This window comes from Oryza sativa, chromosome 9 (genome assembly GCF_034140825.1).
Source record: "Oryza sativa Japonica Group chromosome 9, ASM3414082v1".
Taxonomy (NCBI): domain Eukaryota; kingdom Viridiplantae; phylum Streptophyta; class Magnoliopsida; order Poales; family Poaceae; genus Oryza; species Oryza sativa.
In genome coordinates, this window is record NC_089043.1 from 22201878 (window position 1) to 22224997 (window position 23120).

At 46.1% G+C, this 23120-nt stretch overlaps 3 protein-coding genes and 1 long non-coding RNA gene across 5 annotated transcripts; 2 read left to right on the top strand and 2 right to left on the bottom strand.

The window, feature by feature from the left end:
• Window positions 1-7679: 7679 nt before the first annotated feature.
• On the top strand, window positions 7680-9697 carry LOC9267272 (transcription factor bHLH94). 2 transcript variants are annotated; one of them, XM_015756747.3, is made up of 4 exons: window positions 7680-7821; window positions 7914-8441; window positions 8601-9059; window positions 9421-9697. In XM_015756747.3, the coding sequence occupies exons 2-4, from the start codon at window positions 7947-7949 to the stop codon at window positions 9520-9522; spliced, it is 1056 nt and encodes a 351-aa protein (XP_015612233.1). In that variant the 5' UTR covers window positions 7680-7821; window positions 7914-7946; the 3' UTR covers window positions 9523-9697. The 2 variants fall into 2 exon arrangements, with proteins under 2 accessions (XP_015612233.1, XP_015612232.1); XM_015756746.3 differs by having other exon boundaries at window positions 7728-8441.
• On the bottom strand, window positions 9091-10539 carry LOC136351827 (uncharacterized). The gene is made up of 3 exons (XR_010735091.1): window positions 10401-10539; window positions 9885-10008; window positions 9091-9445 (listed from the first exon to the last, which is right to left on the bottom strand). It is a non-coding gene; the product is annotated as an uncharacterized lncRNA (long non-coding RNA).
• Window positions 10540-14688: 4149 nt separating this feature from the next.
• Window positions 14689-16192, bottom strand: LOC107275312 (E3 ubiquitin-protein ligase RING1). The gene has a single exon (XM_015756745.3). It carries the CDS (start codon window positions 16054-16056, stop codon window positions 14983-14985), a length of 1074 nt encoding a protein of 357 aa, XP_015612231.1. The 5' UTR covers window positions 16057-16192; the 3' UTR covers window positions 14689-14982.
• A 1034-nt stretch (window positions 16193-17226) lies between these two features.
• Window positions 17227-19217, top strand: LOC4347326 (uncharacterized). Its single transcript, XM_015756748.2, has 6 exons — window positions 17227-17346; window positions 17448-17501; window positions 17601-17711; window positions 17793-17863; window positions 18128-18321; window positions 18891-19217. The coding sequence occupies exons 1-6, from the start codon at window positions 17285-17287 to the stop codon at window positions 18966-18968; spliced, it is 570 nt and encodes a 189-aa protein (XP_015612234.1). The 5' UTR covers window positions 17227-17284; the 3' UTR covers window positions 18969-19217.
• The last annotated feature ends 3903 nt before the right edge of the window (window positions 19218-23120 follow it).

A 23120-nucleotide genomic window follows, 5' to 3' on the forward strand; every position in this document is an offset into this window, starting at 1 on the left:
CGCGCGTGGGTCGGCTCTCGCGGGCGGCGGCTAGCGTCCGACGAGATCTCGCGCGGTCGGCCGGTACAGCATGGAGGCTGGGCGTACGCCGCATGAGCGCGCAGCAGGGGCGGATGTGAATGTGATCCCGTGCAACGCTGGCCGCCTGGCCGGCGCCAGATCACGACGTTGGTTGCGTGTGGCTGCGGCATCGATCAAGTGGCTACCGTACAAGTAGTTTTTACTCTACTTCCACGGTTCTAAAATATATACTCCCTCCGTCCTATAATATAAGAGATTTTGATTTTTTTTACTTGCACTGTTTAACCACTCGTCTTATTCAAAAAATTTGTGCAAATATAAACAACGAAAAGTTATGCTTAAAGTACTTTGTATAATAAAGTAAGTCACAAATAAAATAAATAATAATTTTAAATTTTTTTAATAAGACGAATGGTCAAACAGTGCAAATAAAAAGTCAAAATCCCTTATATTATGAGACGGAGGAAGTATATATATATATATTTAATATAATAACTTATTCTAAAATAAAGCTATTTTTTCATCTATTTAAAATCATATAATATTATTACTATTTATCTATTTAGAATCATATCATTATCAGGGATGAAGTTAGGATTTGAGATTTGGGGAGGATAAGCCACAGGACCAAACGGCCAAAGTCCGTAACAACCAGATACATACAGTATCTAGTGTAACACACTATAACCTCCATGGCTCCATTGTAGCTAGATAATTAACCAAAATGTTTTTAGAGATAGAAAAGAAGGATCAAGTGTTCATATAGCTCCTGCAGCCTCCAAGACGCAAACATCACATAAACCAGGCTGCATATGTTTTGCCATAAAAAAAACGTAACTAGGCAAGCAATCGAGAGTTTTCCTTTCTATCTTGGCTGAAATTAAGATAGGAAATAAAAAAAAATCCAGTACTCACCAATCAACTAAATGTATATATTATCTATGTTTCTAAATTAGGGACAAATGACTACCGTACAAATAAAAGAAATGAGAAAACTAAAAGTCAAGCAATTAGGATATTTTGCTGTATTGGGGGATAATGGAGAAGAAACACACCTCCGTGCTATGTCCGATGGCGACGTTTGGTGTGCTGCGTGCTCAATGGCTGAGATACACGTGATCTCGATTGAAGGGTGAGTCACAAATTATGGAGAGGAGCTCACCGCGTGCGTCTTGTATCACTTTGCCAATGGCCGCTCCCATGCATATGATGTGAAGTTGAAAAGATAGGACGAGGATTAAGGAAGAAGCCGAGTCGTCGAATCGCTATTCTCTACTCGTTGATCGTTGATTCTCTCGACCGGACAGATCTTGGACTGGAATCTTCCTAATGGGCTTCACATGGGGTCTTGGCCCATATCAGATAGGAGGGTGCCCTGCCTCCTCTCCCACCCATCAATTAATAACAATTGATGTGATATGACTTAATTAAAAGAAAAAAAGAGAAATATAATTTAGACCATAGATTAATCATTTAAGCACTAAGTGAGTATGAACTATATAAGTATATAGGGTATCATAAAACATATTAAAGATATACATTGAAACATTATGTGAATTATGTTGGATGATAATTTAATATGTTTGTATTTGAAAAGCTCTTAAATTATAAAAACTATATAGATATAGCATGTTTGCATGATGTTTAAATGTGATGATTGTTAGTGGATGATGATGTGGCATCTTGTTAGTGGATGATGATGTGGCATCTTGTTAGTGGATAATGATGTGGCATCTTTACATGTTAAGCTTAAGGAGTTAGTGGGAGATAACTTTATAGTAAGATAGGATGTGAGATATACCATTTTCTACCCTTTAAATATTGTTGGAGCCATATGAGGCCACTGTATTTTTATAGAGAAAATTCCTTACATACCCTTGAAATTTTAGCCGATTCCTTCTATGCCCTGAATTTTCTTCACTCCCTTGTATACCTCTGAATTTTGATTTGGATCCTTCCATACCCTTGCCGTCAATTGACCGTTAGTTGACCGTTTAATAGGTATAGAAAGTTAGTTTTACCCTTCAATATGTGACGAATATGTATCAATTTGTAAACTATATTGTCGGAAGTATAGAATTTGTTGTGTGATTATCATATTCATAAGTTTGTTGTACATAAAAAAATTAACATATTAGAAAAGTATGTGTAGCATTTTTTAAATGATAAATATAGTTTTGGAAAGCATTCCAATATAATATATACAACAGGAGAAAATATGTTAAACTACCATAAAAAAAGCTAAATATACTCTTTTAATAAGTAAATAAATATTAGTTTTATGTCATTATGTAAAAAATAAACTTTGCCATGAATAATACCTTGTAAAATAAAGTCATCAATATAATAGTCTTATATAACAAAATTATACACTTCAACAATATAGCTAGTCTACAATTTTTAGATTTCCTTCACGTCTAAGGGCAAAAAGGTCATTTTCATTAGAATTAAACATTCAACTAGCGGTCAACTAATGGAATGGGTATAAAAGGGATCAAAGTTAAAATTTAGATGCATTCAAGGGAGTAGACAAAACTTGGGGGGCGTAGAAGGGATTGGCTAAACTTTAAGAGGTATTAAAGGAATTTTCTCATTTTCATATCGTCCAAAATACCCCTATGTGCATTGGATAAGTGAGATATGTCATTTTCTATGATGAATGAAACAGTATTTCATTATCTTAAAAATAGCTACTCCCTGCTCCTGAATAGGGATCAATCAGACGTGTGACTGTTCTAAAAAAAAAATCAGACGTGTGACTCTGTGTTGGGAGAGAGATGCTACGAGTAATCGTGTAGACCACAGGACAAGCTGTCGATGCCGAATATAGCCAGCTAACTCGCCATTCCCTAGGCTTGAAAATGACAAATCGTTCAGTCCAACGAACACATTGCCTTCTGTCCATCGTCTTCGAATTCGGGTACTTCGACCATCTGCCTAAACTGATGTACTAATAAGCACCCTCTAATTCCCATTCCTGTTATATTAAAATTTGATGAGACATGGTAACCACAAGGCTAAACATCTATACACACTTCACAGTTAACAATTGTCTTATGCCAGATAGGACAAGAAATGAAATTTAAGCTTGTACCTATCCCAATAATTTGATGCTTAGACTCTGCAACTTGCTTCCCATTGGATGGAACTTTGCTTGCCTGATAAAGTTATAGGAGTGTGGAGTATTTCTTAGGTTATATAAGTTGCACCCAATTATTCAGAATTTGCTGTTAGAAAGCTACATTTCTTTTTGGTACTCTTCAGATGTGACCATAATTGCACGATCATTGATTTTGGAACATTCTGAGGCTACCCGACATGGCAATAATGTTCACGTACTGATCCATAGCTAACACCAAATGTTATGTTGATATGATTACATCATGATGTCCATATTAAGCACTTTCAGGCTCTTAACCCAGACCTCAGAGCATGCATGGGTTGGCCCCATGTTGCCCAGACGTAACCCCTCCAAAAACCTCAATTGATTGGTATGTGTCGACATCTCCATAGAATGTGACCATAATTAATGTCCTTGATGTGTAAGTTGTGACCAAATTAGAATCTTGGGCTTAGTTACATTCGGAATTAATGGGTTATCAGATAATCGTTTAGTATACTCAGATTTGAAGAATTAAGTAAGAAGGATGATTTTCCCAACATAGCACCACCTCTGAAGTTGAAAAACTAGTAAAAGATTTTAAGAGACATTATAGCTGTTAGAATATCTCCAAGCTAGGCCACAAATACTGGAGGAATAGCCCCTGATGGCCTGATCCATATCAGGATTCCACTCTCTTTCAATGCCAAAAAAATCGACACAGAACAAGAAGGGAAACACTTCTGCTGGACAAGGAAAAAAATAGGGTTAATTGGATCCACACAACTACAAATATGCTAAATTAGAAAAATATCACTCCTATTCGCGATATCGGCTGCCACTGAAATTTTGGAAAATTGGATCTATGTCACTCCGTCGCGTTTTTCATCCACTGTCCATTAATTTCCTAACTCCATGCCGTTTTCCAACTCCGGTCGAGCGGTGGCGAATGAGCTCGGCGGGTACGCATCTACCAGCCTCGCCACCCTGCAGGTGGCCGTCGTGCCTCCTACGCTAGCCTTGCCGCCCTCGCGGAGGAATCCGCGCACAAGGCGGAGCATGAAGGGGACGTCCAGCCTCGCGTCGGGCGGGTCGCAGCTGTAGCGGAACGCTGGGATCATGACGGCGCCGAGCGACGCCTGGTCTAGCCGCCACGCCGCGCGCGCGTCGAGGTCGGCGAGGAGCGTCGCGTCGGGCCCGGCCATGCTCCTGGCGTGGAGAAGCTGAAGCAGGAAGTCGCACTTGACGCCCTTGCAGAGAGTGCTGTAGTGGTCCAGGCAAACGAAGACCCGAAGGTCTGGCCGGCGCGCCGCCGCGGCCTTGACGCAGCTGAGCACGACGTCGGTGAGCGCCATCCCGTCGTGCGCATCGTCCACCACGACGGCGCCTTAGCGGGTGAGGAGCAGGTCGGCGGCGAGCTCGTGGAGGTGTACTTGACGACTGTGTCGGCGTCCGAGGAGCGGTCATCGAGGGCGATGGAGTACCCCACCTAGCGTTCGAGCTCGACGCGCATGTCGGCCGCGGCGTGGGTCGCCTCGAGCACAGCGGCGAGGCTGGTACGTCTGGGAGAAGACGACGCAGCCGTGGCCGGTGGCATGGAGCAGGCACGGGATCTGGCTGCTCTTACCTCTTGCCCCGACCCCTCACATCGACAGCCTCATCGGCAATGGCACCTCCGCCACCGGGAGAGGGCCTTCGATCCGCCGCCACCGCCGCCAATGTCAATCTCGCCTCCTCCCCTTACTTGGCCGAATGACGGAATGCGTCGACGGGGCTCGGAGAACGCGGCGGCTCCGGCGACTCCGCCGCTCTGCCTTTGCCGTTCACTGTCCGCCGCCCACGACGCCAGCCTTCGTGCCTCACCTCCTGGAAAAAGTGACGGGAAGGATGGAAAGAGTGACGGAAAGGACGGAAAACCTGATGGAGTGGCGTGGATTCAATTTCTCAAACTTTCAGTTGCACCTAGCCTAGCTGATATCGCGAATAGTAGTGGTATTTTTTCTATTTTGCCATATTTGCAGTAATATGGATCCAATTGAAAAAAAAAATGCTGCCAGTAGCAACAGTACTTTCACGGCCTTAAAGTTAAAACTTGCACACACTGTTGGTCTGTTGCTCATTCAATCGTTTGCATGCCCTGCAATCCTGATACCCTGCTGTTGCTCATGATCAGTCAGTTGCTCCCGAGACGCAACAACACTGTTGCTGCTGCTGCATGAATGCATCGATCATGTAGCCTGCACGAGCAGCGAAGGCAGCCAAATTTATGCTTTTTTTTTCCCTGAGAACAGTGCAAACGAGAGCTACCGGCTACTTGTGTGGTAGGGCAAATAGTGGTGTGATCAGTACTCTCCATGGCAGGCGAACTGGCGGAGGCTGGGCTCGCCATGCCGCTCTCACCTTGGCTGACTGCGCTACGGCTAGATTCAGCCAAACTGCACACTGCTTCGCGAGTTCGCGTGACGGCCCGGGCTGCCACGAGAACACACTCCGCGGCGTGGATTTCTACGGGTCTCTGCCGATTTTCTGCAGAGTCGTGGCGCTAGCTAGATCACTGCCTCACTGGCAAGCAAAGCAACAACACAGTGGTATGTGCATGGCTCCAAATAACCAACCGCTGTACCGCCCAGTGCCCACTATGGTCTACTTGATTCTACCGGCAAATTCTTGAGGGCATCTCGATCGATCACATACCGGAGAGTGCTAGGCACATGGGTTGCAATTTATACCTGTGATCAACGTGGCGGTCGTACGTGCATCACCAACCACAATATATGTGCCGTGCGTCAGTGTGTGTTTGCATAGGGAATAACAGGAACTTGGGAGTTCTATATGCTCGGTCTGGTTTTAAAATGTCCATTCAGTGAAGCAATGGATAAAATAATTTTTTCAAACTAATAATTGCACATGGGAAATAAAGACATCTTGGGATGTGTCCAATCAAGATTTTTAAATTTAAGAGAGAAAATTTATTATGGAGTATTACCTCCGTCCTAAACTGTTACTACTTCGTCTGTTTCAAAATAAGTACACATAGTACATGATGTGATATATCATAATACTATAAATTTGGACAAATATCTCTACTAATGATAGCAAATAATTTTGACAAAAAATTTAATCCAATCCTCTTTTTTTCTATAGAAAAGTGTGAGAATAATTTCACGGAGTTCGTGATGTAAAGTTCCTATATTTCAAAGAAACCATAAGGGGCGTAGGATTTTCAAAGCATTTAGCTCAAGTCCTTGAAAACACTCATAACTCTTCCATTCCAAAGAAGAGTTTGATCAAAGTGTGGCATGGTGCTTTTAAAATCCCCTTAGGAACAAACAATACTCACTCCATCCAAATATATTTATACGAGAATGCTAAAGAAAGTTTCCCTTCCAACGCATGTGCACGGTATCCGACATCCGCTATCGCGCCTACCACCCACGTGCACGCTTCTGTTCCTCTTCCTGTTCGCTACCCCACCATGATCATCGATATCATCGTTGTTTTCTCGTTGCGAAGACCACAACACCACATAGTCCCGTTGGTGCTAACCTCCTCTCTTGCGGTGGTGCCCTTGCCACCCTTCCCCTTCCACAACTTGATCATTGTTGCCATCCCGACCTCGCCGTTTGGTCAAGTGCCACCACAAAGGCCATGGCGAGCGACCAGCCGCCGTCGACGTTGGCTGCATCACAAGCTAAAACATGTACTCCATGCCGACCGCCTTCTTGGACTAGACCTACGCCATCTTTGCCTGATGGCAAACACGAGTTGTCGATCCACCTCGCTAGCGAACACGAGCCATCTCTTCTCCTGCAGGCTAAGCCTCTTGCGGTGGATGGTGAGGGCCTATCACCATGAGGTCTACCCACCTGCGCCCCTACCGCTCAATTCCACAGTTGACGAGCTAGATCCAGATGAGTGAGGTTGTGAGTTTCATAGATGGTGGCGTTGGAGCACAAAGCGTTGTCGTTGGCACCATTAGGGTACCGGGTCTAGTACCCACCTGATATCATCTTGTTCTAGAATAGATTAGGATTCAGCATGATAAGGTGTATTTCATTTCATTATGATAAGGTTTTGACCAACAAATATTAGAATATTTTTTACACAAATTTGATGTCACTATATTTGTACTCGAATTAAGTACTTACTATTATTCTTCTTTTGTATTACATAAATAATATATTAACGGAATAACTGCCAATCAAAGCTTTATCCTAATGAACTATTGAAACACCATACTTCTTGTATTTGGACGGGCGGTAATTCACAGTCCAATGATAAAACAATCCACTGATATTTTTGTTCCAAAAAACTTTAAAACGGTTGGAACTCGGAAATGATAAAAAAAGGATAAATATTCTTCATCATCTTAGCCATGCTGGGCCGGGTTTTTGCAGGCCCGTCCGAGGCTCGGTAAAAGTTCCGTTACCTTTTTGGGCGACAAAAGTACGTCTTACCCCACACGACCAAATTATGGCCTAATCACACCAAAATCCACTCCCTTCCAAACCCTCCCATCAATCACTCCTATAGTATACTCGTACTATACTACACTCTCATCTCCCCCTGCTCGTTGTCATGCTCTCCCATTCCATGGCTCCATCCATTTCGATTCCCAAACAGCCGCAGCTAGAGCTAGAGCTGAGCTAAGCTAGCTATTTCACGTGTCCATCGAGCCAAAGCCAACCTGTTGCTACAAGGTGAGCTGCTGCCGCCTACAACAACCGCGCGCTATCCAATGGAGGAAACCTAGCTTCTTCTTGATCCACAGTTTGTTTTGTGCGTGCAAAAGGTGTCTCGTTGAGAGGTGAGATCCTGCGGAGGCATGGCACTGGAGGCCGTGCTGCTCTCGCGTGGTGATCTGTTTGGTCGTCGTCGTTGCGCCATGGAAGGAGGAGGAGGTGGTTGGAGCAGCCCGTTCAGTGGCTTCGAGGGAGTGATGGATTTGGACGGCGGCAACTGGGACGCCGCCGCGTGCTCATCGATGCTTCTGCATGGCTTCCAGGAGCTAGAGATCCCTGCGGCCGCCGCTGCTGCTGCTGCCATGGCGCCGCCGCCGCCGCCGGTAGAGCCTGCTAATTGCGCGGAGAATGCAGGAGGGGTTGGTGGTCATCAGGAGGATCAGGCTGCGGTGGCGGCAGCGGCGACGGCGGTGCAGTCGGGGAGGAGGAAGCGGCGGCGGGCGAGGGCGGCGAAGAACAAGGAGGAGGTGGAGAGCCAGCGGATGACCCACATTGCCGTCGAGCGCAACCGCCGGAAGCAGATGAACGAGTACCTCGCCGTGCTCCGCTCCCTCATGCCGCCGTCCTACGCGCAAAGGGTAACACAGCTAGCTTGCTAGCTCACCTCACTGCCGGTCATTCCACGGCTTCGCCTCGCCGGCCGGCCGCCGGCCGCCGGCCGTACTGCTTTTGAGTTTTGATTTATCTTGCATTTGCATGGCGTTCTCTCTTCATGCATGTACTGCTTATGTGCGCAGGGTGATCAGGCGTCCATCGTCGGCGGCGCAATCAACTTCGTCAAGGAGCTGGAGCAGCTGCTCCAGTCGCTGGAGGCGCGGAAGAGTTCCCGGCAATGCGCGGCCCACGACGCGGCGGCAGCGGCGGCGCCGTTCGCCAGCTTCTTCACCTTCCCGCAGTACTCGATGAGCGCCGCCGCCGCCGCGGCGCCGGTGGCTCCCGTTGTGAACGAGTTGCACGGCCGTGACGACGGCGGAGCAGGCACCGCCGAGGCCGAGGCGTCAGGGTCGAAGCCGTCGGCGGTGGCCGACGTCGAGGTGACCATGGTGGAGAGCCACGCCAACCTGCGGGTGCTGTCACGGCGGCGGCCGAGGCAGCTGCTCCGGCTGGTGGTGGCGCTGCAGGGCCACCGGCTCACCGTGCTCCACCTCAACATGACCAGCGCCGGCCACATGGTTCTCTACTCGTTCAGCCTCAAGGTAAAAAAAAAATCCAAGTACGACTACTACAAATCTACAATCTACTACGCATTCCTCACATCTAGTACCATTACTAAACAATTTGATCTGATTGCAAACTAAACATATGTGTGGCTCTCAATCCAAGATGCATAGTACCTATATCTGGTTAGCAATATCACACTGAAACAAGTTGTTGGTGCCTAGGTTTCCGTGCATTTTGTATCTTGCTTTGTCTTGCACAACTGCTCCAAATTCCCCCATCTGTTTACTTTAATGGAGCTCAGCTGGAGTAGCTAAAAGGTTGCGGTTCCCTAAAAAAGGGCCATTGTTTGACCTGCCAATGGATCGTCATCTCAAGTGATCTCGTCGTCAATGGCAGGTGGAGGATGATTGCCAGCTTACGTCTGTGGATGAGATTGCAACCGCCGCTCATCAGATCATTGAGAAGATTCAAGAAGAGCAGGGCTGTAGTTTAGATTAGCAATTAGCATACCAACCAACTACGTTTACTAGCATGTATGAATGATGATGATTAGTTGTTCTAGCAAGTGAAGCCACTTCCTTGTGCAAACTAATATTATTGTGCCTTTATGTACTTAGCAGTTTCATTAATCATTAGTGTTGAATCATTTCATAATAATGGACTGATTTGTTCATATGTGGAGTGTGCAAGTGAAACGCATGCATGGTTAGCTGTGTACGTTACGTTTGAAAATAAAACTACGAATACTTATATGCTCTAGCTAGAGAACAATTGCATAGTAGACATGACACATGACATTCCTTGTGGGTGCTACCATGTTCCTTAGGACCTGACACAATTGACAGGAGCTATTTCAATACCTTCTTGCGAGGATTCTGTTTCCCTTGTGAAGCACCAATTACTGCCAAAATACCAAAGATTCCCCATCTTGTGGCCACACAGCTTGCCCGTTACTTTCCTGAACGTTCATTCTGCTCCTCCATCCTGTGATCAACCAAGTGAAGTTCATGCAAATAGCCAAAAAGCCCTCTCTAAAAATAGTTCTTCGGTTTATTCTGCTGTGTATACCGAAATTCTAAATATTACGAGAAGTTCAGATACCATGTAAAGGAATAGAAGCCCAACAAAAGAAAATGCTCAATCAGGCCTTTAGTTGGGCACTTGAAAGTGATGGGTTTAAAAAGTTTCAGTGTACCATAATCAGTTCGTTACAATAAACAAGATAGAAGCCTTTAAAGGAAAGCACAAACATGAACATCAAATCAGCAAAGCAAAGCAAAACGATACCAAGAAAACGATAAGAAAGAAATGAAAATAGGACGCAAGCTGTGTCCTCTCATTGACCCAAGAAAAGATTCTACAACAGGGTCCTTTACCTGATTGACCTTTTACCGTTTCTATCTAAGCATGATTGATCAAATAGTGAAAGAGCTGCACAGCCATTTCACCTATGTGATGCTTGCACCCTGATTGATTCGACCGACAGGACAAAACACATGTGCCACTTGCTCTCATGCTGCATGTCGTTTTCGCTCTTCAAATGTTCTGCTCCATCGAAGCATCATCTGGTAAAATAAAGAAGTGGAGCCACCTGAGAGAAAAGAAAAGGATAAACAGCAACGTCAGTGTGGAGTTAACTTCATGCACCAACCAATCACCCCAAAGTTCACCAACCAACCGTTCGCCCAAAAGGTCAAGTTGCTAGGGAAAGATGTGCAACTCTACTAGTATCACACAAGTAAAATGAAGAAAAAAAGATGGGCAACTCGATGTGTGCGTATAAATGTATCTGTGCACGCATGTGAGTGGCCATGAAAATGACAGATCCGTAAAACAAGGAAGCAAACCAAAGAACACAAGATATACTGGTAGGATCATCGAGTTGGACCATGACAGATAAACTTATGCACCTTATGCCTAGACGTATGCATAATGCATATTTGCATAGATGGAAGGATCGCATCTCATACATTGATTCAATAGAATGCAACTACTTTTTGCAGTATAGGGACACCAAAAAGGATAAAAAAAACATGGCTCAAAATCTGCAAAACAGGCTGTAGACCGAAACAAGATAGTTGTTACTTAAGTAGAATAACCATAGCTTATTATAATAGTCTCTGTGACAACCAATCTCCACAGCAGACATAGCATAGATCACAAATCTTTATAAAGACCTACTCCTGAGGGTCTATAGGTTAGAGGCGACTTATCTTCCTATTCCAGGACTCCATAAGAATAATGACAGAAAAACCTTTATGCTCCAAGTTGAACACTTGAACCTTGAAACAAGCAAAAGCACGGTGTCAGGAAATTTATAATCCTCTGTGAATTGAATAATAGACTATAAAGTAATATACTTCAGACAGAATTTCCTAACTGACTCCATTCAGATGAACCTGATTCATAATAAAGTGGTCCCATCAAACTAACCACGCATGAGATGAAAATGTTAGTGCTTCATCTTAATAAGAAAAACCTTCGGACAGACACCTACATGCATGCTAATCACAACTACAGGGAAATGCAAAAATGTAATTATTTAGTAGTACAAAATTATCAGGCTAAGACTTCTAAGCAGACAACTACATTGAATTCTAAACAAGATTGATACTAACCGTAGTTGTTGAAGATATGTAAGTAGAACCATACCGCTTGACTAAAAGTTATATGTAACAATAACCAAGAAATTGTAGAGTCTTCCCACACCTATTAGCATGTCATACACAACAAATAAAAACTCTAAGGTTTTAACTGTACAATTAATTTTTGTGAATAAATTTATTCTGAAATGAATTGTTTGATGGAAGCAGTGCCCAAATAGCACACAAAGATACACCTTAAGAACAGGTTTAGTTGGCTAGAGAGAGAGAGAGAGAGAAACATCTGTGTATTAAATGGAACGGAAAGCATAAATATTTTAGGGGGAAAAGGAGTGCTGTTCAAGTTTCAAACAGTGGAAGTCTGTCATACATATTGAAATATATCAGAATAGAAAAGCGAGAAAGCTAATATAACAATGCATGTCGAAACAAATGAATCATGCCAACCTAAATGGGTGCATATGTTACACTATAAAAGTACACTTTTCCTGCTCATCAACCAAAGTAGTCAGTGGACAACTGGAAAACAGCAGCGCAACCCCATCATGTAGCACAGAAACAAAAAAAAAAAAGACAGCTTAACAGATGCATAATTTTTGTTTGCTTGCATTTTTAATAAATAACCCCATTTGAACAAAGGGTTGGGAACAGGAAGAGATGAAACAATGATTGACAAAGAAGACGTAAAGGTTGCAACAAAGTCAAGCATAACTGCATCAGTGGATTTTTCAGTGGTTGCAAAGGTAGCTAAAAGAAGAACCAGCAGCAGCAACTTTGATGAAGCACGAGCGAAAAAAAAAATTTGGTTGGTGTGATATTTTATCAAATAAGACAATTTTATCTATGCATTAGCTCCCAAACAAAAAATGGTCTACTATGCAGTCTGCACATCTATCAATGAAGAAATTTGGAGGTACATGAGAGCTGAATTATAGCTGTAAAATGTTTGTTGCATAAGCTTCAACATATTAACAATCCAAGTTCCTTCCAGACATGTCCATTCCTTAATCTGAGATCTCACCCAAGCATGTTAAAGGGGCAGTAGGTAGACCATCAAGTAAACTAACACAGGAAATTCAAAACACAAGTACAATCAATATAAAGATATTTTTGTTCATCTATCAGAATAGCGAAGTAAGTGGTAAAAAACAATTAGTCTTTTAGATGTTTGATAGAAAGAATTTAACATGGTTGCTCAAGTCACATTTATATGTGCTGCAGTGCTTAAAAGTGAACTAAAGGTATGATTGTAGAAGGTAGTTATATATTCTTAAATTCATTATAATCCAGAAATATATGGATTCTTAACAGAATTCCTTGACAGTTGGGCATATTGATATTTACCAGAATTTGGAAGGTGGAATAGAGCTTTAAGAGAAGACACATCAGAATGTTGATATAGTGATCCCATATCTTTTCAAAATAAAAAAGAGACATTCATTGCATAAAAAAATAACAGGGGAAAAATATTTGTTCAACTTCTTTAAGCATGAATTGACAAACTTGATCCTCACTGAACAGGAGAGGAATGCCGAGACAAAGAACAGAGATATTGCACAGAAACACACAACTTCACTAACATGGAGAAGCTGCAACAGAGAGTAAATATAAATGTGTGATTTTTACTTTTACTAAATCATCTTAAAGCCTGCAAAGTTATAAAATGAATAGTTTTAGCGATTTCTACTAATGTAATTTGTTGAGACAAAAAAAAGAGCATAGATGGTTGCAATGCTGGAAAAAAAAACAATTCCTTTTTCTAATTAAACACAACGTCAAGTTAATTTATAACTGTCAAGTTGAATGTCTTTCTTTGAGATAAATACGATTTAATAAGAGTAAATTTAAATCAGTGTTTTAACCAAATATCGCATAAGACATTTAATGACATAGCCACAGCCGGTCAGCTACTAAACAAAGGCCAAGAGAAACTGAAAAAAAAAATGGCAACTGAGTGATACTTACTGCATCTAAATGCAGAAGTTTTGCAAAACTCTGAATCCTATGCTAAAGGCTAAACTGCACATGGAGAAGCAGGAGAGGAGACAATTTGAAAGTTATAGCCCTTTTCCAACCTGACTTACTCACAAAAATGGTTAGCTGATATGCTAGTTCTCCACAACCACTCTTTGCAGTTTGGCCTCCCCTAAGGCTGTCATTTGCTTTGTCTCTAATCCCACTTTTGTACAGATTTTTGGTAAAGCAATTACTGTAATTCAGTGTCTCATACACCAGCATTCAGGCTATACTCTGAATCAGTAACTTAGAGGTTTTCTTAATAGGAACTTCTTGACAGGCTGACTATTATGGAAACAGAGGTACAACAAATAAAAGGATAGGAGTCTGATTACAAAAACAGAATAGATCAGAGCCTTCAAGTGCAATTTGTCTAATTTGAAATGTAATGGAACTTCTTGAAATGCACCTTGCTTTGGGCTCCAAAACTGATACTTATAAAGAAGCGAGGAAAGTGGAAGAGCTGATATGAGGTACCTTGATCTGGTGAATCCTTCCTAAATCTGCAGGAGAAGCCACAGCATTACTTTTTAGTTCATGTATATCCTGCCAAAAAATAAAGCCTCATTCACAAAAGCTATTATATGTTAGCTCATTAGTGTCGAAGTACCAATTACGCATAATATTTCAGAGCATCCACTTGATAAATATACGTACCAAATTTCATAACATCGATTGATAAATAAGGTTAGCAGATGCTGAATTACTAACCAAGCCCTCATTTCTATATGTCCTCAATGCTATCCATGGTTTCATGCAAAAGTAAATGTCTAATAATAGCATCAGCCATTGTCAGCAAATGTTAGTTTACACAGCTATAGATAAATTGTTTTAGTGCATGTGCTATTTTCGTAGGTGATAATCCAACCCTACTTGCATTGTGTTACTCCCTCCGTTTCACAATGTAAGTCATTGTAGCATTTCCCACATTCATATTGATGTTAATGAATCTAGACATATATATCTATCTAGATTTATTAACATCGATACGAATGTGGGAAATGCTAGAATGACTTACATTGTGAAACGGAGGAAGTACATGATATAGAGAGAAGACAAACTTGAGTTTGTTCCTTCAAATTCACTAGATCCCAAGCTCAAAACTATGATACAGGCAACCTGGGAGGTACAAATTTACACGAGCTCATCAACTCAAGAAGTACTTATCACCTCCACAGTTACAATTGTCAACTCATTTGTCTCAGAAGGAGATTTTCTCCAAGAGCTACTTCAGCTCTCTGGTTATCTGGTATACGCTTTCTATCAAAAGACATGACACACTACCAGCTCCCAGCTTTGCTGAGGCTGCAACTCCCTTTGACAGCAAAATCATGCCAACTCACAGTGGTAACACAGCACTACTGGAGCGCCCATTCCGTGAGAAGAAGAACCCCTGCCCACTGCTCGACATCGATCTGCCAATCCCAAACCGCCCTGCCTGACAAGAGGAAGAAGACGTCCCTGTTGCATCCTTCTCTTTCACGCTGAATAACTTCATCTCTTGACCATTCGGAAATTTTCGATCACCCCGCATGGCATCGTCCTGCGCTTCAGGCACAACCACCAGGAATAACGGTGAGTCCATGGACGCCGAGCGCCGTATTGGCTTGGGCATCACCCTCCCACCATCCTCTGGTGAAGCTGCTGTGTCCTCACTTTGAGTGTCCGAAGAGGTGTCAGAATCCTCGGAGACATCGGCACGTGATTCCGATAGCGAGATTTCATCAAACACCTGGTGCTCTTCCGCTTGCCCACCACCCTCCGCCTCACCTTCGGTAGCCGTGGCGGGGAGATCGGAGGGAACGACGACTGGGGATCTGCAGAGCGGGCAGTTGACGTGTGCGCGGAGCCAGGTGTCGATGCAAGGCGCATGGAACGGATGCGAGCAGCGCGGGAGGAGGCGGACCAACTCCCCGTCGCGGAACTCGCCGAGGCACACCGCGCAGTCCCCTCCCCACCCAACTCCGGCGCGGTACTCCGCGGTGGCTATGGACGTGATGGTGGCCTCGTCCAGCCCCACCGTGCGGATGTACCACACGTGGTGCACATCCCCGCCGCCGCCCCCCGCCTCCTCATCCCCGTCGCCGAACCCGTCGTCGCCGGGGAGCGGCGCGGTCGCGGCCCGGCGCCGGCGGCGCAGGACGACGCGGCGGCGGTAGAGCAGGATCGTGGAGACAGAGAGCGAGATGAACAGGAAGGCGGAGAGGAGTGAGACGGTGAGGAGGAGGCGTACGGGGAGGTGGTGGTCGTCGACGGCCACGTCGACGCGCGGGACCACCGGCGACGGCGGCGGGGGCTCGGCGATCTCGTAGCAGCTGCCGCCTGGGCAGACCGGGTGGCAGTCGAGCGGGTAGGCCGAGCAGTCGACGGTGGCCGTCCCGTTGACGCGGCTCGGCCGCTCCGGGTACAACATGGCGGCGCGGAACACCTAGCGACGATCCGGCGGTGGCAGCTCGGCGGCGGCGACGGCGGCGCGCATCGGTGTGAGTACCCCGCGGCGGCGGCGGCGGCGGTGGTGGTGGAATTGGGGTGGAGACGTGGAGTGGATTGGTCGTTGTTGTTGGGTTTGGTAAAGGTTTGGGGGGGAATGCGTGGAGGTGGAGCTGGAGAGCACACACGCTACGAGTGCCAAAAAATTAAAGCACAGAATGACCTAATCTTTTGTATGCAGTCACTGATACTGTGGGTCCAGATTGCCAAGACACAAATTGGGGCCCACTACTCAGTGACAAGCAATCGGTTTTGCTGTAACGTATGGTCGTGCACATAGCAGCAGGCGGCGACCTCGGTTTACGGAAAGTCAAAGGCGATAATCCTAATTTTGAATGGAAACACTGCAGGCGAAAGGAAAGCTGAAGGAGTTATTCTCCCGTATCTGTAGAACGGCAGTAGCAAGTTGAAGAGATCTACCCCGTTGGTTTTGGCATCTGACGGCCTCAGTTCGTTGGTGAGAGAGGCAGCGAGATTTCGTTAGTGGCCCTATTTGGGGCCATGACAGTGAAGTGTCACTACTTAATACTACGAGTAATGGAGAAGACGACGACTGCACGGGTTAATTATGTGGCCGACAGTGGACGACTTTGTGACGCCGCCGCTGTTTAGGGTAATTTTTGTCCGACGGAATCGGGTTGGCTCTGTTAGGCAATATATTTAATCCAAATCCTAACGCAATCAGTGGGAGATCAATCGCAAAATCACCATCATCGATAAGCTTTTTCTGAAACTTTCCACCGCCAAGTATTTGATGGTCTCTGAATTCTCCTTGCGATTTTGAAACGACACTGCTGCGTTTGACTGGGAGTACTGGACCAAGAGGGGAGGACTAAAATATGACCCGGGCCAGCATAAGAATTGCTGGGCCGTCCCGAAGGAGTACGTGCCAAGTCGGCCCATCAGGCCCACGTAAACGGGAGGTAATTAAGGTCTGCGTCACGAAAGCGATTGATTGATCATCAGGTAATCCTCATGCGTAAATTGTACTCGTTCCTCTTCCTCCTCTACTACTCCAAGTCGTTTTTATCGAATTTTTAATGCGGATGACTAATCACTTCATCAGAAACACGATAGAACACGGCAATAACATATGGGTCGTTTCTTCCCTCCGTCCACCTACCGCTTGTTCCCCTAATTGATCTCTCCCCATGGCAACCCTCACGCTGCCGGCGACCGGAGCCGCCGCGCAACCCGGCCAGGAAGACCCAAGGTATGCGTTCCCTTGGTTGCTTATTTCTAAAGAATTTTACCTTTAACCAAAGTTGGATGTGAAATCGAGTGATTTGTTGGATTTGCTCCGTCTCGATGCAGCGGGATCAAGAATCCTGGCGATGGTGCGGGAGATTCGAGCGGCATCGACTCCGGGTATGTGGTCTCTGAGCAAGAACAGCGCTTTCTCTTGCTTGATTTTTGGAGAATTTTAGGTCAAGGGCTTGTATTAAGATGGTTGGTTTGTGTGGTCAGATGGGTTGTTCTGGGGAAATCTGACATAGTTCCGGCGGATTTGGCTGCCGCTGCCGCTGACGCCGGCCACCGACAGCTTGGGTTCTCGCCGTTACCGATGCTTCCAATTTGGTAGGAATTGGGGGAAGAAATACCGTATTGTACTGCTGTTCTGAGAACCATTGCGATTGATATCTCTCGTATTTTTCTCAGGGTGCAGATGGTGCTTGGAGGCGTAGTCTACACGGCCGTGCCGTTCTACAATAGGGCCAGGAAAGCCGAAGGTGCAATTACACAAATCCAATACCTGGTTGCTTTAGAGTTTAGACCCAATACAACTGCTAATTTGCAAATGTTATAGGAGTAAATCATTTCCCCTTAGCTCATTAATTGTTTGTGATCGCTTTAGATCCATACAACTACTAATCTTGCAAATGGCATTGGAGTAAATCATTTTCACCATAGCTCACTAATTGTTTATCAGTTATTCATATCAACTACCCCTTAAATGGCATACCCATATAACTCTACTTGTGTTGCTATGTTAGATGAGGTGACAAAAAATGTGGAAACTGCATTGGAGGTTGTGGAGCACGCCGCGGAGGTGACAGAGAAGTTAGCTGCTAATGTGGCCAATGCTCTACCAGAGAATGGTACCCTGCATAAGTTGGCCGAGGAGGTTGAGTACATTGCTGAGATAGTGGATAAGGATGCACAGAAGGTTGAAATCATCATAAAGAAGGTATGTATGTCAATTGTTGTGTATATATATCATCATGTCAAGGATATATATATTAGTAATGAGAATGTTATGTCCACGGTACATGATTAGCATGCTTTCTGTTTAGATGTAGTAGAAGTTACAGTTAGAAACATCATATGCAATTACATGTTTCTGACCATTTCAGACTATTGAATTGGCTTTTGACTAAAGGTTAGTTTGTTGTTGCTTGCAAGGAACCATGGACAGATTCAATTCTTTTTTTCAGCAGCTTCATAAACTATGAATTGGACAGATTCAATTCTTTTTTTCAGCAGCTTCATAAACTATGAATTAGACATGGCTTTGGGCTGGGGAAAGCATATGTTCACTTTGTACTGGGAAAGAAAACAAAGAGAGTTGGACATGGCTTCTCTCGAAACAAGCTTTGGTAGCTCAATTATAAATTTTCAAGAGAACTCTAGCATCTAGATGAGATGAAAAACAGCTTGCTTTTGTTACTGTATACACTATACATAGTTTCTTGTTGTCATTACCTGAATTATCAATATTAAATTTGACTGTTTACCATTATCCTGTTCATGTTGCAGATTGAAGATGTCAGCAATCGGATAGACGCTGCTGTGGAGCCTGTCATTGAAGAGCTCGAAAAGGAATTCAAACCATAGCCAAGCATCTGGTGGATCAGAAGGCCCAAAATTATTCTTGTTGTAAATATCGTTATTTTCTATTTTGTTCTTTCTAAGCATCTATTGTGTACATATATATTGTGATGCCCTAAAATGAAACCACGCCGTAGTTCTAGCAAGACTAGGTGATGGTGTGTTGGATGCTCGAAGCTGAAGCATCCTGTAATCTCGTTGTAAAATACAACTGAAGATCTAAAACAGTATATCGGATTGAAACTTGAAAGAACATATTCTTCTGCTGTTGTTTCATGCGTGCTAAATTACTCTTTTGATGTTGCTAATTATTTTTTCCCTTTGTTTGAAGGGAGGCCATGAAATATTAATCAGGGTTAGCACACTCAAAATTCAGACTGATTGGATTGTAGTAACTCGACTATCAATTGCCTTGCCACCAAAAATCTAGTCCAGAAATCTTTATGTAAACTGGAAGAGAAGTCAATCAGATTTATTACTTCAATATTGACATTCCAAGATCATACTTCTCACCTAGCTTATGAATTCAACTGCTCTTCTCACTTCAAAGTTTCAGGCGAAAGAGACTCTGTAATGTTTTCCGTTTCAGATATGCAAAGCATGTCTTTCAATTTGCATGCGTGGTACGATCAAATATGTTCACATTTGTGGATGGTATATTTGACCTAGAGATCTGGCATGGGAACGAACCCTCTACGACGATTAGCCAAGATTCTCGTTTGTCTGCCTGAAGGAAAAACTGTCAGATGCATCAGCTTCATAAAGCTTGTCAATTCAACTCGTCTGCTCATTTAACAGTCTCAGCGTGTCTGTCGAGTGAAGGAGACGAGAAATGCCTAGGGGTCTTCCGGCTAGCTCCACAAGGTGGTGGGCTAGACGACCTGGATTCAAAGCCTCACCCCTCCTAATTATTTGATATTAGGTCCTTCCCTAATATTCTAGTTTTTCGAGTGAAGGAGACTATGCCATGTTTGTTTTTCTGATATGCACAACAGCACAAGTTGTCTTCTTTTTGCGGTCAAATGCAGTATGACTATGAGCAGACATGGTTATATTATAGACTTGAAATGTTTGCATTGGTGAGTGATGACAGGCGACGAGGAGTTCAATCTGCACTCACTATTCCGCCGCCAGCTGCCGGAGCAAGAGCTCGGGCCACATCTCAGAATAGTGAGGTGTTATTGGTGTTGACGACGATGGTCAAGGAGGGCGGTAGGAGGAGGATGGCCACTGAGGTGGAGGAAGAGGACAAAGCGCTGCTGGGATGGAAAAACGGATCTGGGAGATACTAATATTTAGCCCTTATGCGTCAAGATCATCCCTCACACGGAATCCCTAGGCTACGTATCTGAAGCGCGCAAGCTCGATCTAACAGACAAACAAGCGACCGGTTGAGAGAAATCCCATCGATATGAGTTGCACGTGAGAGCCATCTCCAACAGCCTCCCTAAATCTCACTCTCCAAATATCTATTTATCAAGTCAAAATCGTTGTTTGCTCCAACAGTCTTTCCATTCACCCTCTCTACTCTAGGTCTATAGAAAAAAATGGTGGAATAATTTGCATGGGACCCACTAGCAATAGGTGGAGTGAGGGAGGGCATGGGCAATGGTGGAGAGAGAAAAGGGAAAAAGATGATGGGCCCACAGATGTCTAGTTCGTGTGGATGGCCAACGGCTGGCCAAATTTGGCTAGCTTGAGCCCATCTTTAGCCATTGCTATTTTTTGGCTAGGGGGATAGCCATTCCGTTGGAGTACATTTTTTGTCCAAAGTTGTTAAAATTTGGCTTGGAGAGTGGGATGGGGAGGCTGTTGGAGATGCTCTAACTACGTAAGTCGACATCTCAACGCACGTAATCCACAACCCCGTTGTTAATCCTCCAATAATCCAACTCCCTTTCCGACCCAACAAATATGGGCGCAGCTGGTTAGTCGAAACCTGTTCCGGCCTAACTAAAATGGGCCGCACGTAACTCCGAATAAAGGAATAAGTTTATATAGGTCTCTTAACTTGACGGCGCGTTTGATCATTATCATTGAACCTTAATACCAGATACCATGAGGCATTCAACTGTCAAAACCGGTGGACGGCACAGGAAAGCCGAAAGCTATACAAGCTCCTCGCCAGCCTACTTCATCATCGCCGTCGGGCACACCGCATGCCGCGCGTCGCGCACGGATGCATCGAGGTGGCGGCACGGGCATGCCACGCCATTGCCCGCTGCCACAACGCTGCTATCTGACCCATCGCCGCTCCTCAGGGACACCTGTGTGGTGAGGCTTGCGTCACCGCACCCGCGCTCTCCAACGCGCTCAAGCGGGCGCGTACACGCACCACCGCCGCACCGGTAGCGATGGTGTCAAGCCAGATGACCACCACATCGGCTTCGAGATGAAGAGGGATGTGTCGCTTACATGTGAAGCCAGAGCAGCTCGGCCTCACAGCTTGCGTGGTCGCTACCACCAGTGTTGCCGCCGACGTTGGCACTAGCCTACCCCCTTTGTCACCCTCCTCGTTGGCATGGATGCCCTCGCCATCCAAGTGAAGAGAAAAAGAGATAGGTGAAGAGAGAGAGGAGTAAAAAGGCCTTGACATGGTGAGGCCCACGCTTACTTAACGCTGTTGCTCGGGTCAAATTGCTACGTCAGACAAACCACCCGCTATATTGTCATGGGACCTATATTACACCAGTTTTGATAGTTAATAAACCCATTGTATATGTTATTGTGGTTCAAGAATGAGTATCGAGCTCGTTGTCAACTTAACGTGTGGGCCCCACATGTCAGGTCTCCACGTCAACTCTCTCTTTCCCCTCCTCTCTTTCTCTGTTTCTCTCCTTTCTCCCTCCCTCTCGCTCTCTGCTCTCGCAGGGCATGGGGATGCCGGCGCTAGGGCGCCCACGGCGGCGCGCGCGGCCGGGGTTGGCGTCGTCGGCGGCGGCGGGAAATGGGTTGTCATCGTCGTCGATGTTGTCGAGGAGGCTGAGGAGGTCGTCGGCCGTGGAGATGAGGAGGGAGCGGGAGCGGCGGCGGGCGCGGAGTAGTAGCCGCGGTGCGGGGAGGTGGCGGGCGGGACGGCGGTAGAGTGCGCCACGGTTTGCTGCTGCTTCCCCTTCGCCGTCGTCGAGCTCGTTGTCCTCGCGGCCATCCGCATCCCTGTCGCGCTGTTCGAGGTGGGCGATGCCCTCTTCTTCTTCTCACGCTCCTTGGACTCCGCCGCTCCCGCTCCCTCCTCATCTCCCTGGACGCCCACCTCGCGGCCGTCTCGTTCTCGGCCTCGGCGGCCGCCGCATCAGCGGTGGTATTGCTCTACTTCGCCTTTTACGAGGCCACCGAGCCGCTGACCACCGGGAAGGCGATGTTGTTGGGCGACGCTGGAGGAGCTCAGGCGGAGGCGGCGCTGGCGCCAGCGTCGGCCTCGCCCGTCACCGCGTCGTCGGCCGGATCTCCTCTCCCGCCTCACGCCCGTTGGCCTCGTCAGGCTCTCCGTCGAAGAGGTTGCGGCGAGGAGGGAGTCGGTAGAGGGGGGGACGGGAGGATGTGGCGGCACTCGATCTCTCCGCGGCGGAGAGTGCGGACGGGAGGATGCGGCCAGCGGAGGCGGCGTGCGAGCGAAGCAGAGTGGAGCGGAAGCGGAAGCGCGGCGGACGGCGGTGGAGGCAGGCAACGCCCCACGCGGCCGCGGCGCTGTCATGGGCAGCCCGCCTCCTCCCGCGCGCCGCCCCTTCTCCCCGCCGGTCGCCTTGTCCCCATCGGCTGCCGGCGCCGCTCCTTCTCCCTTCCCCTTGTCCCAGTTGGCCACCGCGTGCCATCCTTCTCCCCGCCGGTCGCCTTGTCCCCATCGGCTGCCGGCGCCGCTCCTTCTCCCTTCCCCTTGTCCCAGTTGGCCATCTCGTGCCACCCTTCTCCCCGCCGGTCGCGCCATCCTCCTCGCCGGCAGCCGCCCATCTGTTCGTTGTCAACTTGCAGAGAAGCGAGAGAGAGAGATGAGGAAGGGAGAGAAGAGGGGAAAGAGGGAGAGGACGCTGACGTGGACACCTGAAATGTGGGGCCCACGTGGGTCCCGTGTTGACTCAGCCGCCACGTAGACCAACACTGGGTTAAAACCACCGAAAGACCTCTGGTGACCGGTTTTGCATAGTTAAGGGACACCGTATA

What these genes read in the sequence shown, in the direction of transcription:
- LOC9267272 (XM_015756747.3), top strand. Translation starts at nt 7,947, where the DNA reads ATGGCACTGGAGGCCGTGCTGCTCTCGCGTGGTGATCTGTTTGGTCGT. An exon ending in CGCCGTCCTACGCGCAAAGG is followed by an intron (nt 8,442 to 8,600) that starts GTAACACAGCTA and finishes TTATGTGCGCAG; the next exon opens with GGTGATCAGGCGTCCATCGT. An exon ending in TCTACTCGTTCAGCCTCAAG is followed by an intron (nt 9,060 to 9,420) that starts GTAAAAAAAAAA and finishes CGTCAATGGCAG; the next exon opens with GTGGAGGATGATTGCCAGCT.
- LOC107275312 (XM_015756745.3), bottom strand. Translation starts at nt 16,056, where the DNA reads ATGTTGTACCCGGAGCGGCCGAGCCGCGTCAACGGGACGGCCACCGTC.
- LOC4347326 (XM_015756748.2), top strand. Translation starts at nt 17,285, where the DNA reads ATGGCAACCCTCACGCTGCCGGCGACCGGAGCCGCCGCGCAACCCGGC. An exon ending in TCGAGCGGCATCGACTCCGG is followed by an intron (nt 17,502 to 17,600) that starts GTATGTGGTCTC and finishes TTGTGTGGTCAG; the next exon opens with ATGGGTTGTTCTGGGGAAAT. An exon ending in TAGGGCCAGGAAAGCCGAAG is followed by an intron (nt 17,864 to 18,127) that starts GTGCAATTACAC and finishes TTGCTATGTTAG; the next exon opens with ATGAGGTGACAAAAAATGTG.